At 41.2% G+C, this 12,812-nt stretch overlaps 1 protein-coding gene across 3 annotated transcripts in view; it reads left to right on the top strand.

Moving 5' to 3' along the window:
* The window catches only part of cgnl1 (cingulin-like 1), a 36,179-nt gene extending 23,689 nt beyond the window's left edge, over positions 1-12,490 (top strand). For 2 of the 3 annotated variants that reach the window (XM_088077865.1, XM_042493622.2), the window contains exons 9-19: positions 105-311; positions 444-548; positions 639-791; positions 1,547-1,717; positions 5,135-5,296; positions 5,447-5,536; positions 8,717-8,800; positions 9,019-9,143; positions 9,550-9,658; positions 10,716-10,879; positions 10,994-12,490. In XM_088077865.1, the coding sequence (XP_087933991.1) occupies positions 105-311; positions 444-548; positions 639-791; positions 1,547-1,717; positions 5,135-5,296; positions 5,447-5,536; positions 8,717-8,800; positions 9,019-9,143; positions 9,550-9,658; positions 10,716-10,879; positions 10,994-11,144 (1,521 nt within the window). In that variant the 3' untranslated portion in view covers positions 11,145-12,490. The remainder of the gene's footprint in view (positions 1-104; positions 312-443; positions 549-638; positions 792-1,546; positions 1,718-5,134; positions 5,297-5,446; positions 5,537-8,716; positions 8,801-9,018; positions 9,144-9,549; positions 9,659-10,715; positions 10,880-10,993) is intronic. The other variant, XM_088077866.1, reaches the window with a different exon arrangement.
* Positions 12,491-12,812: the final 322 nt, after the last annotated feature.

Raw genomic sequence — 12,812 nt, 5'->3', positions numbered from 1 at the left:
GCGTCTCAAATGTTCCATCATGCATCGTTGTTCCACTCTTTGCTGAGTGTCACAGACTTCTGCTTCCTTTGAACTGAAGCCTCGTGTCTTGTTCTGATCTGCAGAGCAGCGCAGCAGTGGTCCGTGAGAAGGCTGAAGTGGAGGCAGCCAAGGGTGCAGTGGAGGGCCAAGCAGGACGACTGACCCTTGAGACTGAGCGGCTGCGCAGACGGGCACAGGAGCTGGAAAATGAGGTGGCCAAACTCAACCGCATCATCGATGAGGCCAAGCTACAGGAGAGCAGGCAGGGGGACAGAGCCGGCCGACTGGAGGTGAGGAGTCAAGATGCCGGAAGAGAGAGTCACAGAACTGTTGCCACTTTTATTTTACTGCTGGTTTAGCTCTGCCACTGTGGCATATTATACGACATGATAGTCTTATATGCAACTATATTTCCTTAACAGAGAGAGAAAAATCAAATGGAAGAATCTCTAGCTGAAATAAAGGAACAAGCAGAGGAGATGTCGCGTGCCAATCGAGCATTGACCGTTCGGTTGGAGGATGTTCAGGTGAGATTAACAACACTGCGCCACACTGTATGTAGAGAAATGTTTATCACAACACCAGTTTGACATCTATAATATTGTGTCCTTCTATAGAGGAACTTTTCCAAACTGAGCATTGAACACAAGGACATGGAGGAGAGGTTACAAGAGGAGAGGATTCAGAAGGAGAAGTTCAAGAACATGAAGAACGACATGGAGGATGAGAGGAGGCTGCTGGACCGCACAGTGGAGAAACTTCAGAAAGAAGTGAGCGTACGAAAATGAGTTTAAAGGGACAGTTCACCTCAAAATCAAAATTATATGTTATTCTTCTTACAGTGCTATTTATCAGTCTAGATTATTTTTTTGTGAGTTGCCGAGTATTAAAGATATCAGCCATAGAGATGTCTGCCTTCTCTCCAATATAATGGAACTAGATGGCACTCACCTTGTGGTGCTCAAAGCGCCAAAAAAATATACTTGAAAAAATCAAAAGCAATGTCTCTTTCCAGAGATAAAAATAAAGATAATCCACAGATCTTGCTGTTAGCAGTTAATTAAGGAACTATTTCCTTTCTACACTTGCACACTTTTTTTTAAGGCTGTGAGCACCACAAGCTTCTGTTATATTCAAGAGAGGCAGAAATCTCTTCGGCTGATATCTCCAAGCACTCAGCAACTCACACTGAAACAATCTAAACTGATTAATAGCAGGTGATAAAAGTATTTCTTTTTAATTTTATGGTGAACTGGCCCTTTACACAACGCAGAGGCCAACTGCTCCTTTAGTTTCACAAGAACCCTGTTTTGTTTCTGAAAATAAAAAGTAAAACTGGTCACAGAAAATAAACTGCTCTTTAGCCACTGTTGGTTAGAGCTAGGAGGAAGGGTATGTTAATAGTTTTATTTAGTCAAGCGTGTTGGTTTCAAATGCTGATTTTGACAGCTCTTGGTCTCCATCAGTGCAGAAATAACTGTGCTTTTTTTCTGATGTTTCTCTCTCTATGTCACTGTACCTGCAGATGAATGATATCGTTGAGGCGTCACAGTCGTCAACTTTGGAGCTCCAGGAGCAGATTAATATTTATAAAGAAAACAATCGGCGGGAGCTGACAGACCTGCAGAGGCTTCTGAAGGAGCGAGGACAGGAGCTGGACAAGTGTCTGCTGGCTACCAAAACCCTGCAAGAAGAGGTACAGTGCACTACGTCAGCCCCATCTAACGTAATATGCTGTCCAACATCGAGTCACAGATTTGAATGCTGACACCACTTTCATGGTGAGAGTGGTCAGATCAAGGCCATCATTAGTCAGCCCAACCCAGCCCTCAAACGCAGAACAGCAGATGATGAGCCATTGTTCTCACTCAACCAGTTTGACCCCTCTCACCAACATCATCCTCTCCTCTCAGAGAGTGATGCTATCACTTAGGTATTTCTGCTCCCTGTTGCCCTCTCAAACCCAAAATGGAGTATAAAAGTAAAGCAGCTGAGCTGAGTAAAGCTGTAGAAAACCTCTCTTCTTTATTTAAATGAATGTTTACACTCAAAGTTAAAATTAAAAGGGACATGTGGAGAACTCCTTTGATGGGTGGCCACAACACCATAATGTCGAAACTTATGACCGCTCTGCGTTGTTTGCATTCAAGCAATTTATCCTCATCAGCACTTTGGAATGTAAAGAATGTTTTTGTTAAAAGTAAGAACAGATGAATGTAGATCAGTTATGTTAGAAGAGGTTTGCCTTTGTTGTTACATGTATTTATCAAACATTTATTTAATAGGGCAGGACGGTTGAGATTGTTCTTACAGTGACTGCACAAAAACAGTTATAAGTTCAGCAAAAGCAGAAATGCTGAGGACATTGTGAGATATAATGTAGTTTAGGGAGAAAAGGATCATAGCAACAAAGGAGTAATACAGACACTGGGAGTAATAATAATAATAATAATAATGAGAATAACTTTATTTATATAGCACCTTTAAAAACAGAGTTGACAAGGTTATTTGACTAACAAGGCAAAGGAGAAGCAAGACTGGTTTCTTGCAGAGGCAATTTAAGTATAAAAGCCAAACAGTAATGCTGAATTGAGGCTAGACAAGATTTAAAGTAGAATCAAACAAGAGATCTGACGCAAAACATAATAGGAGTGGAATGTGTTTCAGATGAGATGTGGTCATATAAAAAAAGAGTTTTTAACAAACAACAAAACAAGTTTTTATCTGCTAGTGATGCTGTGAGGTAATGCAATTTGACATTACTGCACAATCAACGGTAATGTCATAAAGTGCTGTTGATTGCACAGTTGTGAGAGGTAATGTGCCCCAAAGGCAGACCATGTGCTGATAAAGGAAGGTGACAGTAAACACTGTAGCTTTCAAAACATTAAAAAAGCAGTTTGCAATTGTTTTCTTAGTTAGAAAATGCATTCAGTATGTTTTTTTTCAGGCCTTAAGGATGCACACAAAGTACCCTATCTCCAACACTGTAAACAGAACCGTGTCTGTTTGTAATGAACTTGTAACTCCACTGGGCACCTTTTTAATAGAGGTTTTGGCAGGCTATACCTTTTGAGCTCAAGAGGCTTTCTAGCAAAGAAAAAAAAAACATTGACATTTCCTTCTCTGGAATATGTCATGAATTTTGCTGCTCTATTTGACTGATTCACTGATCTGGATGTCCGTGATGTGGGCTCTCAATGGTACATGTGTTGGGTGAGTTACGTTTGTATGTCAGGACATGGTCAGCATCCTTTTTTTTTCCCTGTCTACATCCATGCTGATGTATCTTTGTCCAGCTGGTGCACAGGAAGAGGAGGATGTGTTGTGATATCATTGTTTTGAAAGCTGTGCTGGCAGGATTCACATCCTCCTCCTCCACCTCTCCTGAGAAACTGATTGCTCTCGACTGGGCCTAGTAAGTCCACTTTTCCAGCTGCTCTCAAATGCCCCGTCCGTCTCCACCCATGTGAATTTGGCAGACTATCACTAAAATTACAACTGTAGGGCACATTTGTGCTTGTTTAAAAGTAGTTCTTTTCAAGAGAGACCTATCAAAGAAGGCAAGGTAAAAACAGCAGCAGCAGGATTTACTCCCCAGATCTATCTTATTAATTCATTATTAGAGTAATTTATTTATTTTTAACCTGCTTATTGCTCTTCAGGGTCTGAGAGATGTTGGAGGATTATCCCATTACACTTATTACTAAGTTTATGCTCAGCTTTAGCTCCATGGCTTAAATTGGGTCTCAAGTATTTACATGATGAAGTATGGAATAATTCCACACTAATGGCCAAATACTTGTTCTGGGTGAGACATAAGGGCAGATGATGTATTTTCATTGTCTTATTAAGCAATGGGGGCAATTTTCCAGCTGTGGGGGGCACTGCGGGTGAACAAACACAGGGGGAAACTCTAGCTGCACTGGATTCATTAGTCACTCAGGAGAACCACACAATAATTTCCCTAAGCAGCAACTAAATTGTTGGTCATCACTACAGCTGATACTCAAGATACTTATGCTACTTAAGATGAGAACTGAGATGACATATTGAACAGGGAGATGGACTTTAAAAAAGTATTTGTTGCCATGCTGAGGGTCCTTAAATGAGCCACTAAACCCCTATTAGACAAGCTTCACTGATCTCCAACATCTGTAAAAATATATGGGCCCAGATGCAGAAAACTCTGTAGATTGATGACTGTTAGTGTGTGTTTGTGTACAAGGACAGAACTAGCACTCATGTTGGCTTCACAAAGTGCTTCACAATTCAGAATCAAACTAAGCAATCACTGATGAGGGGGGTGGTTCAAATGTAAATAAAAATACATTGATTACATTCATCACTGGGCGGCACTGTGGCGTCGTGGTTAGCACTGTTGCCTCACAGCAAGAGGGTCCCTGGTTCGAACCCGGGTTGGAGTTCGTGTGTGGAGTTTGCATGTTCTCCTCGTGTCTGCGTGGGTTCTCTACAGGGTCTCCGGCTTCCTCCCACATTCCAGACATGCAGGTCAGGTTAATTGGGGACTCTAAATTGCCCTTAGGTGTGACCGTGAGTGTGAAAGGTTGTCTGACGGCCCTGCAATAGTCTGGCGACCTGTCCAGGGTGTGCCCCGCCTTCCACCCGATGACAGCTGGGATTGACTCCAGCCCCCCTCGACCCTTGCAAGGACAAAGCGGCTACAGAAAATGAATGAATGAGATTCATCACTCAAACAATTTAAAATTACATTTATAAATGCATTTTTTATCGACATTTTACAGAACACGGTGCAGCCTGCTAAAATAAACACAATCAGTGACATTGGCAAACAACCTGAAAAGGCTGGTGCCCGTCTCTCAACTTACCCTCAGACTTCTCTTTATCATTTAATTTCCGTTAAAACCATGTTCATGCCTGATCTGAAGTCTGCATGAAGTGCATACATTCTTTCCTTGTAAACCCCAATTTATATGCAGTGACAAGGTGTAGGAAAAGATTTTGTGCATACACATTGTTTATACATCTGGCCGTTAATCCAGTTATACACACAGGACAAAAATATGTTAGGAAGCAGTGAGGTTTCAGTAATATTTCAAGTTTCGAAATATGTTGACTCATTTTGTTTTAGTTGTCACACCGGGAGGAGGAACTGCGACAGTGTCAGAGGGAGCGAGATGAGGCCGTGCTTACGGAGAAGACGCTGGAGGAAAAGGTTCGTGGCCTGGAGGAGGAGGCAGAGAAAAAGGCCAACGCTAAAGATGACAAAGCTCGACACATCAAACTCATGGAGGTACGTGATTATGTCAAATAAAGCCACTAATAAAGGTTTTATCATAGCAGAAGGCCATATTAAACCTCAGTTATTACTGATTGTTTATAGAGAACTGATTTCGATAGCAATGCTCACTGACCGTACACATGTAATGGCTTCGTCTTGTAGGACCGGATCGCTCAGCTGGAGTTGGACCTGGAGGAGGAGCGTCAGAGTGGAGACCAGCTGATGGACAGGATAGACAGAGGAAGAGAGCAGGTACCCCACACACACACACACACACACACACACACACACACACACACACACACACACACACACACACACACACACACACACACACACACACACACTCAACACATTGTCATTATCAGTGCTCACCTGTGTCAGTGACCTGCTGTCCATGTTCACTTAGTTCACACAGACGTGTCTCTGTTCCATCTCAACCTGTAAATGATATCCAGATCTACTGTTGCTTTGTCTTCCACCTCTAACATCATGACCGCAACCACTAACCTCTGAGTGAAACAAACATGATCTCCACTAAACAATTTCAACTCTCAAATACAGTCTTGAAAGAGTCAGTTCGCATGATTAATATATGCAGTTTAATTGGTTGTATCAGTGTTTTAGTGCACATACACACTCTCAAATGTGTGTGTGTATTAACATAATAGCCACACTGCAAAATTCCCAGTTTATTTCTGGTGTGGATAAAGTGGACGTGTTATTGCTTTGTAAGATGATCTTGCATAATCATTCAGGTTGGCGGCCTGCCAGCGTGGTCTAAGAGCGTCTATCCAATTTTCATGCATCAGTCACAAAAGACCCCTCTTAATGCGCGGCTCGAGCCAAAATACACGAGCTGCCAAATGTCTCAAGTTTTCAGGTTGTGGAGTTCACTTGGAAATTACACTCGGTAACTTCATCTAGAGAACAAATCCAGTTCTTGTGCTTTAAGTCAGTTTTCATACCCTCGCAAGCAAATGCTCCAGTTTTCCTTCCTCCCCGATAAAGCTGCTGACAGAGACACTGTGAAGTAAGATTTAGATAAAGTACATGTGCTTTTAGGATTGTTGTTTGTTCGTGGGAGAGTGCTTACTAATCAGAGGGAGGATGTGGGTTCTGGAGTTTTTGAAATAAAACTGCTTTATTGCAACCCTGATGATTTTATGCAAAGGTATAGGTCTCATGGTTGGAGTTTGAGAACTTTGCATCTCTTTAAAGGGATAGCTCAGATTTTTTGAAGTGGGGTTGTATGAGGTACTCATGTGTCAGTCAGTGTATTACGTTCAGTAGATGCCAATACATTTTTTTTTTTGGAAAAGCAGGCTGGAGTCTGACTTGGAAGCCAAGCAATGCACTGCTGTGGATGGAGTCAACAACAAATCTTATTTTAGACACTTACAAGAAGTCCTGCCTAATATTAATTTTAAGTGTAGGCTATATTGAGAGTATATTTTTACCTCTTAACCTGTCCAGCTCTTTCCAAGAAGTAAGCTGCTAACTGTATTTAATAGAGGCATGAAAAGCCAAAAAAAAATCTAAAGAATCCCCCAAAGAAAACAGTTTTGTTGTTGACCCCGTCCACAGAAGTTCATTTCGTAGCTTCTGTTATGGACTCTCCAAATTGGTTGCGTGCCGACTGACTTATACTGTAGGTAATATACTGACTTCGGACAAGTACCTCATACAACTCCACATCAAAAAGTCTGAACTGTCCTTGTAATATTCATTGTAAAACTGTGAGATCCAAAGACTTGGCTACAGGTTCCTCTCAGATTCAAAGGTTGTGACCAAAATTTTCAATTATTGTGTGCAGCAGCATCAATAGAGGCTTAGTGTGGTTGAGTAGAGTATTTAAAATCTCCTTAAATGGTTTCCCTTTTAAAAAATTCTTGGCCGGGAGAAAAGAGTGGCGTTGTGACAAAGTGGCATTGGTTCAGCATGAGGCTGAGGTCGGTTGTCAAGGCAACTCTCGAGCTTTGTGCAGTCAGAGTGGAGTTGGTTGAGTGCTTGTGGTGTGTGTTTGTCCGTGCACACACACATAGAAACACACACACACATGCATGTGGGTATGTGCTGGTGTGTGCTCTAACGTCTGTGGGGAGGAGAGGGGGGATGTATGGCTATGGGATGGAGGGGTGGCGGGGTTGCAGCAGAGGCAGCAGGAAGAACACCTGCGTCTCTCCTGGCACCAGGTGCTCCTCTCCTGTCTAAATGAGAGTAATCTCCCCTCTCCTCTCCTGCCGTCTTTCACAAAGCAGATTAGTTTCGCTGTATGTTCCAGTCTGCTGATTCAGCTCCCTCAAGCACTGTGCCGGGTGCACCAGTTATAGGGGCCATCGTTCATCAGAGCAGCCCACTGTCACCCACTAATTGGCATAAAATATCACCAATTCTAAGCGCCTCTCACAAAGAAAGAACCATCACTGCTGTATCGATTACTTTTCATCCTCTTTTCTTTTGAACCAGGTTATCACTGAGCAGTCACGTTCATGCAGTAAGGCCTCTCTGAGTTCATTTTGTGTTCAGTGAGTGGATATATGATGACATTAGATTAGTTTTAAAGGAGCAGTTTGACATTTTGGGGAATCTGCATCCAGGTATTGACTTTCTTACTGTTCAATGAGCAAATCTTTAGGGATTGGAACTGATACGATTTTGTTGATACCAGTGCTAGCATTCATTTTGTTCATCAGTACAATTCTTTATTAATTCCCTTTTGATAAAGTTTCTGTGTTTTTTAAAAAAAAGGGTGCTTGCACAGGTTTTCAGTGGCCACGCAAATAATTTGTTATCTCTGAACGCAGTGTAGAAACACAGCAGACAATTGCTTGTCCTTGTTGCAAGTTTCTAGCAGCCATTAGTTTTTTGTACCATTTTTACACTTGCTTTTATACAAACTAGATTTTGGACAGAACCACGGCAACTGTCTCCCACTGTTTCCAGTCGTTATGCTAAGCTTAGCTAACCGGCTGCTGGTAGTACCTTCATATTTTCCATACAGACACTGCGCTGGTATTGATTTTATCTCTCTGCAAGAAATTCGATAATTGTATTTCCTTTCATTTTGTATAATCACACACCCCTTAAAGGAAAAGGTTTAAAATCTAATATTTTATAGGTATAATCTTAAAGCCAAAAGCAATATTTTCTTTGCAGAAACTACTGTCATTGATTTGTTTTTTTTTTCTACTACAATGCCAACCCTGTGTCACTAACAGATGACATTTCAACAAAAGGTAAAATGCAGCCAAACAAGAAAGTCAAGCTCAGCAATTAACTGTGGCGCTTTCAGCATCAACTCTATTGTTTAGTATTTTGAGTCACTACAGCGGTTTCTGTTATTAGTGCGACTCAGACAGTGTCTGATAATAATTGTCGTCAGACTGTGAGGGACTGTAGCGATGACAGTGTCTGGACTCGGCTTGACAGGTGGAGCAGATGAGGATGGAAGTCCTGCAGGAGAGGGCTAGCAGACAGGACCTGGAGTGTGACAAGATGGCTCTGGAGAGACAGGTACACACTCTCCTGTCTGGAGGAAAACTACTTCACACAGTGTTACTCAAAACATCTCACAACAAAGCACCAACTCATTTCATTCATATGTCTTTTCATCATTTTCATTTGATAGTATCCATCAATCACATCAATTTCCAATTCATATTTTTGAAACACTTACATTGTGACATGCTCCCAGTTATGTGCCTCACTCCCTCTCTTTGTGACCTCTCCAGACCAAAGACCTGAAGAGCAGAGTGGCTCATTTAGAGAGCTCCCACAAGTCCAACAAAGAGGGCCTGGTGGCCCAGCTGGAGAATCGCATACAGGAGCTGGAGGAGAGGCTGGAGGGGGAGGAGAGGTGAGATGAAGGTTGCCGATTGGGAATAGAGATGAGGTGTGTTGTGTTCAGGGTGATGGAGGAGGAAAGTTTTAGAGGGGAAAGATGACTGAAAAGGCTCATTAGGTTGGTATGACAGTGACTTCAAGGCTCCAGACAAAAGTTAGAGTTCATACTTAGACACTGATAGATTGAGCTCACAGTGTTGAAGCTTATACAGGAGATCAGGACTAGACTTTTAATTTAAATTAAATCGGGACTCTACTGCGACTTTAAGTTATTTTCTTCAGAGGAAAAATCCAACTCTGGTTGTAAGTTGAGAATCTGACCAGCTCTTAATTCTGTACATTAAACGATGCATGCAAGTCAGAGTGATGTTGCACTTGTTACAAATTCAGTATGATGCATTGTGTTGCACATATTTCAGGGAGCGTGCCAACCTGCAGCTGGTGAACCGCAGGCTAGAGAGGAAGGTAAAAGAGATGATGATGCAAGGTGAAGAAGAACATAACTCCTTACAAGATCAAAAGGACCAGGTATGTAATACACATTCCCATTCTCAGACTAATAGTCATTACAACCTGGCTCCAGACCGTTTTACTTCCTATTTTTTTAAAACAGAATGGGGGTGTGGTTAGCAGTCAGACTTAGTCCATTACCATGGTCGCTGTAACTTAAGTTATGAGCTGGAGGATTTTGCTCCACCTCGCTTACCTGAAGGAAATATGAAAAAACATGAATCTAACATTAGCTGGACTCCAGTTACTTCTGAATGATGACTGCTTAGTTTAATTATTTATCTGACAGTCAACATGGGCCACTTGTTTGTTTGCTACTTTCTGTAACACAGACAACAAGTTAATGAAATACGTCAATTTTAAGTCAATATTTCCTGTCAATGTATCAGTATCCTTGTCCAGTACATTGGCCATACTGTTTATCTACTACTTTGTAATCAAACAGGGCTTCTATTTTAGGGACTTGATCACCGTGTTGGCATTTATTTTGCCAGTGCCAGCTGGTGGTTTGCTTTATCCTTTACTGTTGGAGTTTCACAGCGTTGTGCTGGCTCCAAAAACTGAAGGAACAATTCCAAAATGAAAGCTCACCATCTTGTTTGCCTATTATTTAAACAACCCTAAACTGTAGGTGCATATCAGGCATAGCCAATAAAAAGGTACCTTACGCAGCACATCTGCTCCTCCAGCAGTCCGCATCCATGATGTCTTCAAATATCTGATAGATAAGTTGACTCACTAGCTCACAGTAATGTTGTCTATCAGTTTGCCACTTAGACGCAAAGAGGCATCACAGTTCACCTGCGCAGGCATTGAGGATGACATGTTCTTCATCTTCTGCTATAGTCATACCTGCTTTAGGAACAACTTTCTTTTTTTAAATTTTTGCACAAAATTAAGTAACTTGTCAAAAAATATTTGGAGAACAGTGTGGCTTATCAACACGGTCATGAATGAAATATTACAGAAGTGCCAAAGAACACTGGGGTGGGGCTTTAAACTCAGTTTACTACAGAATCTAAATTAAGTTAAAAGCCACGAACCCTTCTAACCCCATGTGTGTTCGTTCTTAAAGTTGAATCTGCGTCTAAAGGCCTTGAAGCGTCAGATGGACGAGGCTGAAGAGGAGATCGACAGACTTGAGCACAGCAAGAAGAAGCTGCAGAGAGACCTGGACGAGCAGCAGGAGGTCAACGAGCAGCTCCAGAGTCAGCTCAAAGCTCTGCGCAGCGAGATCAGGTAAACCACTCAAAACAACATCTGATTATTCATTTGCAAAATTGTAATTCTTAACAGACGAGACACACAGACATTCTCAGTGTCCTAGTTCTCATATTACTCTGCGTCATCCAGGCGTAAGGGCAACTCTGCTCCACTGCTCAACACGCTGGAGGATGACGACGATGATGACATCAGCACCGACGGGGAGACGTACTTCAGCTCATCACTGGGGTACAAGCGCTCCTCAAGTCAGGACAACATCTTGTCGACATTTACTTTGTAAATGAACTCTGAGGTGGGAGATAAAGCTACTTTATATGCATCACTGTTGGACCAAATAGCTGGAGATCTGTGCCATGTGCTTTTTTAAAAAAAAAAACTGTAGATATTACACCAAAAACATCTGGGTGATAAATTCCGGGTACAGTCTCAATCTTATTCACTCAGTATTATTGGAGCACCTCTGAGAACAATGGATGAAATCATAAAAGTCTCTATGTTTTAGACCGTCCCGTAGAAATTAAATGTATATACTGTTTAATTTTTGCATTTCCCACATTAAGTCTTATGTAAATTTGTCCTTTTTTACTCTGAGGGGATTTGACTTTGTTAACAGATTACACATGATTATCCTAGCGTTAGCAAACTTGAAAACGCACTCTTTAATGCACTGTAAAACAATGCAACCAGTACTGCCTTTTGTGAACAATATGAGGTTATTAACGCTGATTTTTTTTTTTATGCCTATCAAATATGTTAAAATTACATACAGTATCTGAATATAATTTTTTTATATCATTCAGTTAAATAAAATATATTTACTTTTTTTTTAAATGATAATCAAATCCGAGTATATGAAGTGAGGATTGCCAGGATGTTTTTCTTTATTTATTCATGGTTGAATACACAAACTCCTGGCTCAATGAGGGTTTTAGGGAACCATAAATGAGGGACTTTGTACACATCCATTTTATACAGTTTTTTTAATACAAATCATAGATACATGAAAATATTATCAACAGACATTTTTTTTGTAAATTTATCACACAGGTTACTCCAAATATTAGTGACACCACAGTATTGTTTTTATATCCAATGGAAAAGGCTGCTTCATGCAATCATGTGGCAATACCTTGATTGATGGTATTTAGTCTTTTCAGTGATTATTGATTATGAATCAGACTTCTGGCAGTTACAGCACTGGGCAAAGTCACACATATCAAAACAACTATATCTCAAGATATTTTTAAACTGGAAACATTTTGATTTAACTTCATCTCTGGGTATTTCTTTCCTGATTGGGTCAGTGTGGACTCTTAAATCGGTTTAAGTCTTTTTGTTTAACTTCATAGGTGTGTTTGAAAGCCTTGCAATGCTTTGTACATGAGCAGGCCTCCCCCAGTTTTCCTTGAACTAAATGAGGGAATTTCTTCAGATGAGATAAACTGACGTTTGATGTTTTGCTACACTGTGATGATTTGCACTCTCTGTTGGCTCCACGCTGAACTCGTCCAAGTCTGACGCCTGTGGAGGGAGAGTTAAATGAGACAAATTGCTGCCACTACCTCTCTGCACACATTTGTATGTTCATAAATCCTGCTGAAACTAAAATAAAGTTACTTCCAGTTACTCTCACTTGTTTTTTCTTTTGTATTCCTGATTGCATTTGAACTCATGTTTTAAGATGTATAAAAATACTCTGAATAATAATTTTTGTCTGATGTGGTTTACCAGTTTCCGCTTTCAAGTCCACGAGGTGACTTGTGGAGTTTGCATCTTCCTTCATCCCATAGTCCAAAGACTGAGCATGATGGTTGTCCTTCTCTACGTGTCAGTCCTGTGACAGTCGGGCGGCCTCTCCAGGATGTACCCCGCATCTCGCCCAATGTCAGCTCGGATAGGCTCCAGCCGCCCCTGCGTCCCAGAATAGGGTAAGTGGTTACATAAAATA

The sequence above is a fragment of the Plectropomus leopardus genome, chromosome 1 (genome assembly GCF_026936395.1).
Source record: "Plectropomus leopardus strain MGB_pleo_1.0 chromosome 1, ASM2693639v1, whole genome shotgun sequence".
Lineage (NCBI taxonomy): Eukaryota > Metazoa > Chordata > Actinopteri > Perciformes > Serranidae > Plectropomus > Plectropomus leopardus.
The sequence above is the reverse complement of the archived record's forward strand: the minus strand, read 5'-3'. Positions and strand labels throughout refer to the sequence as shown.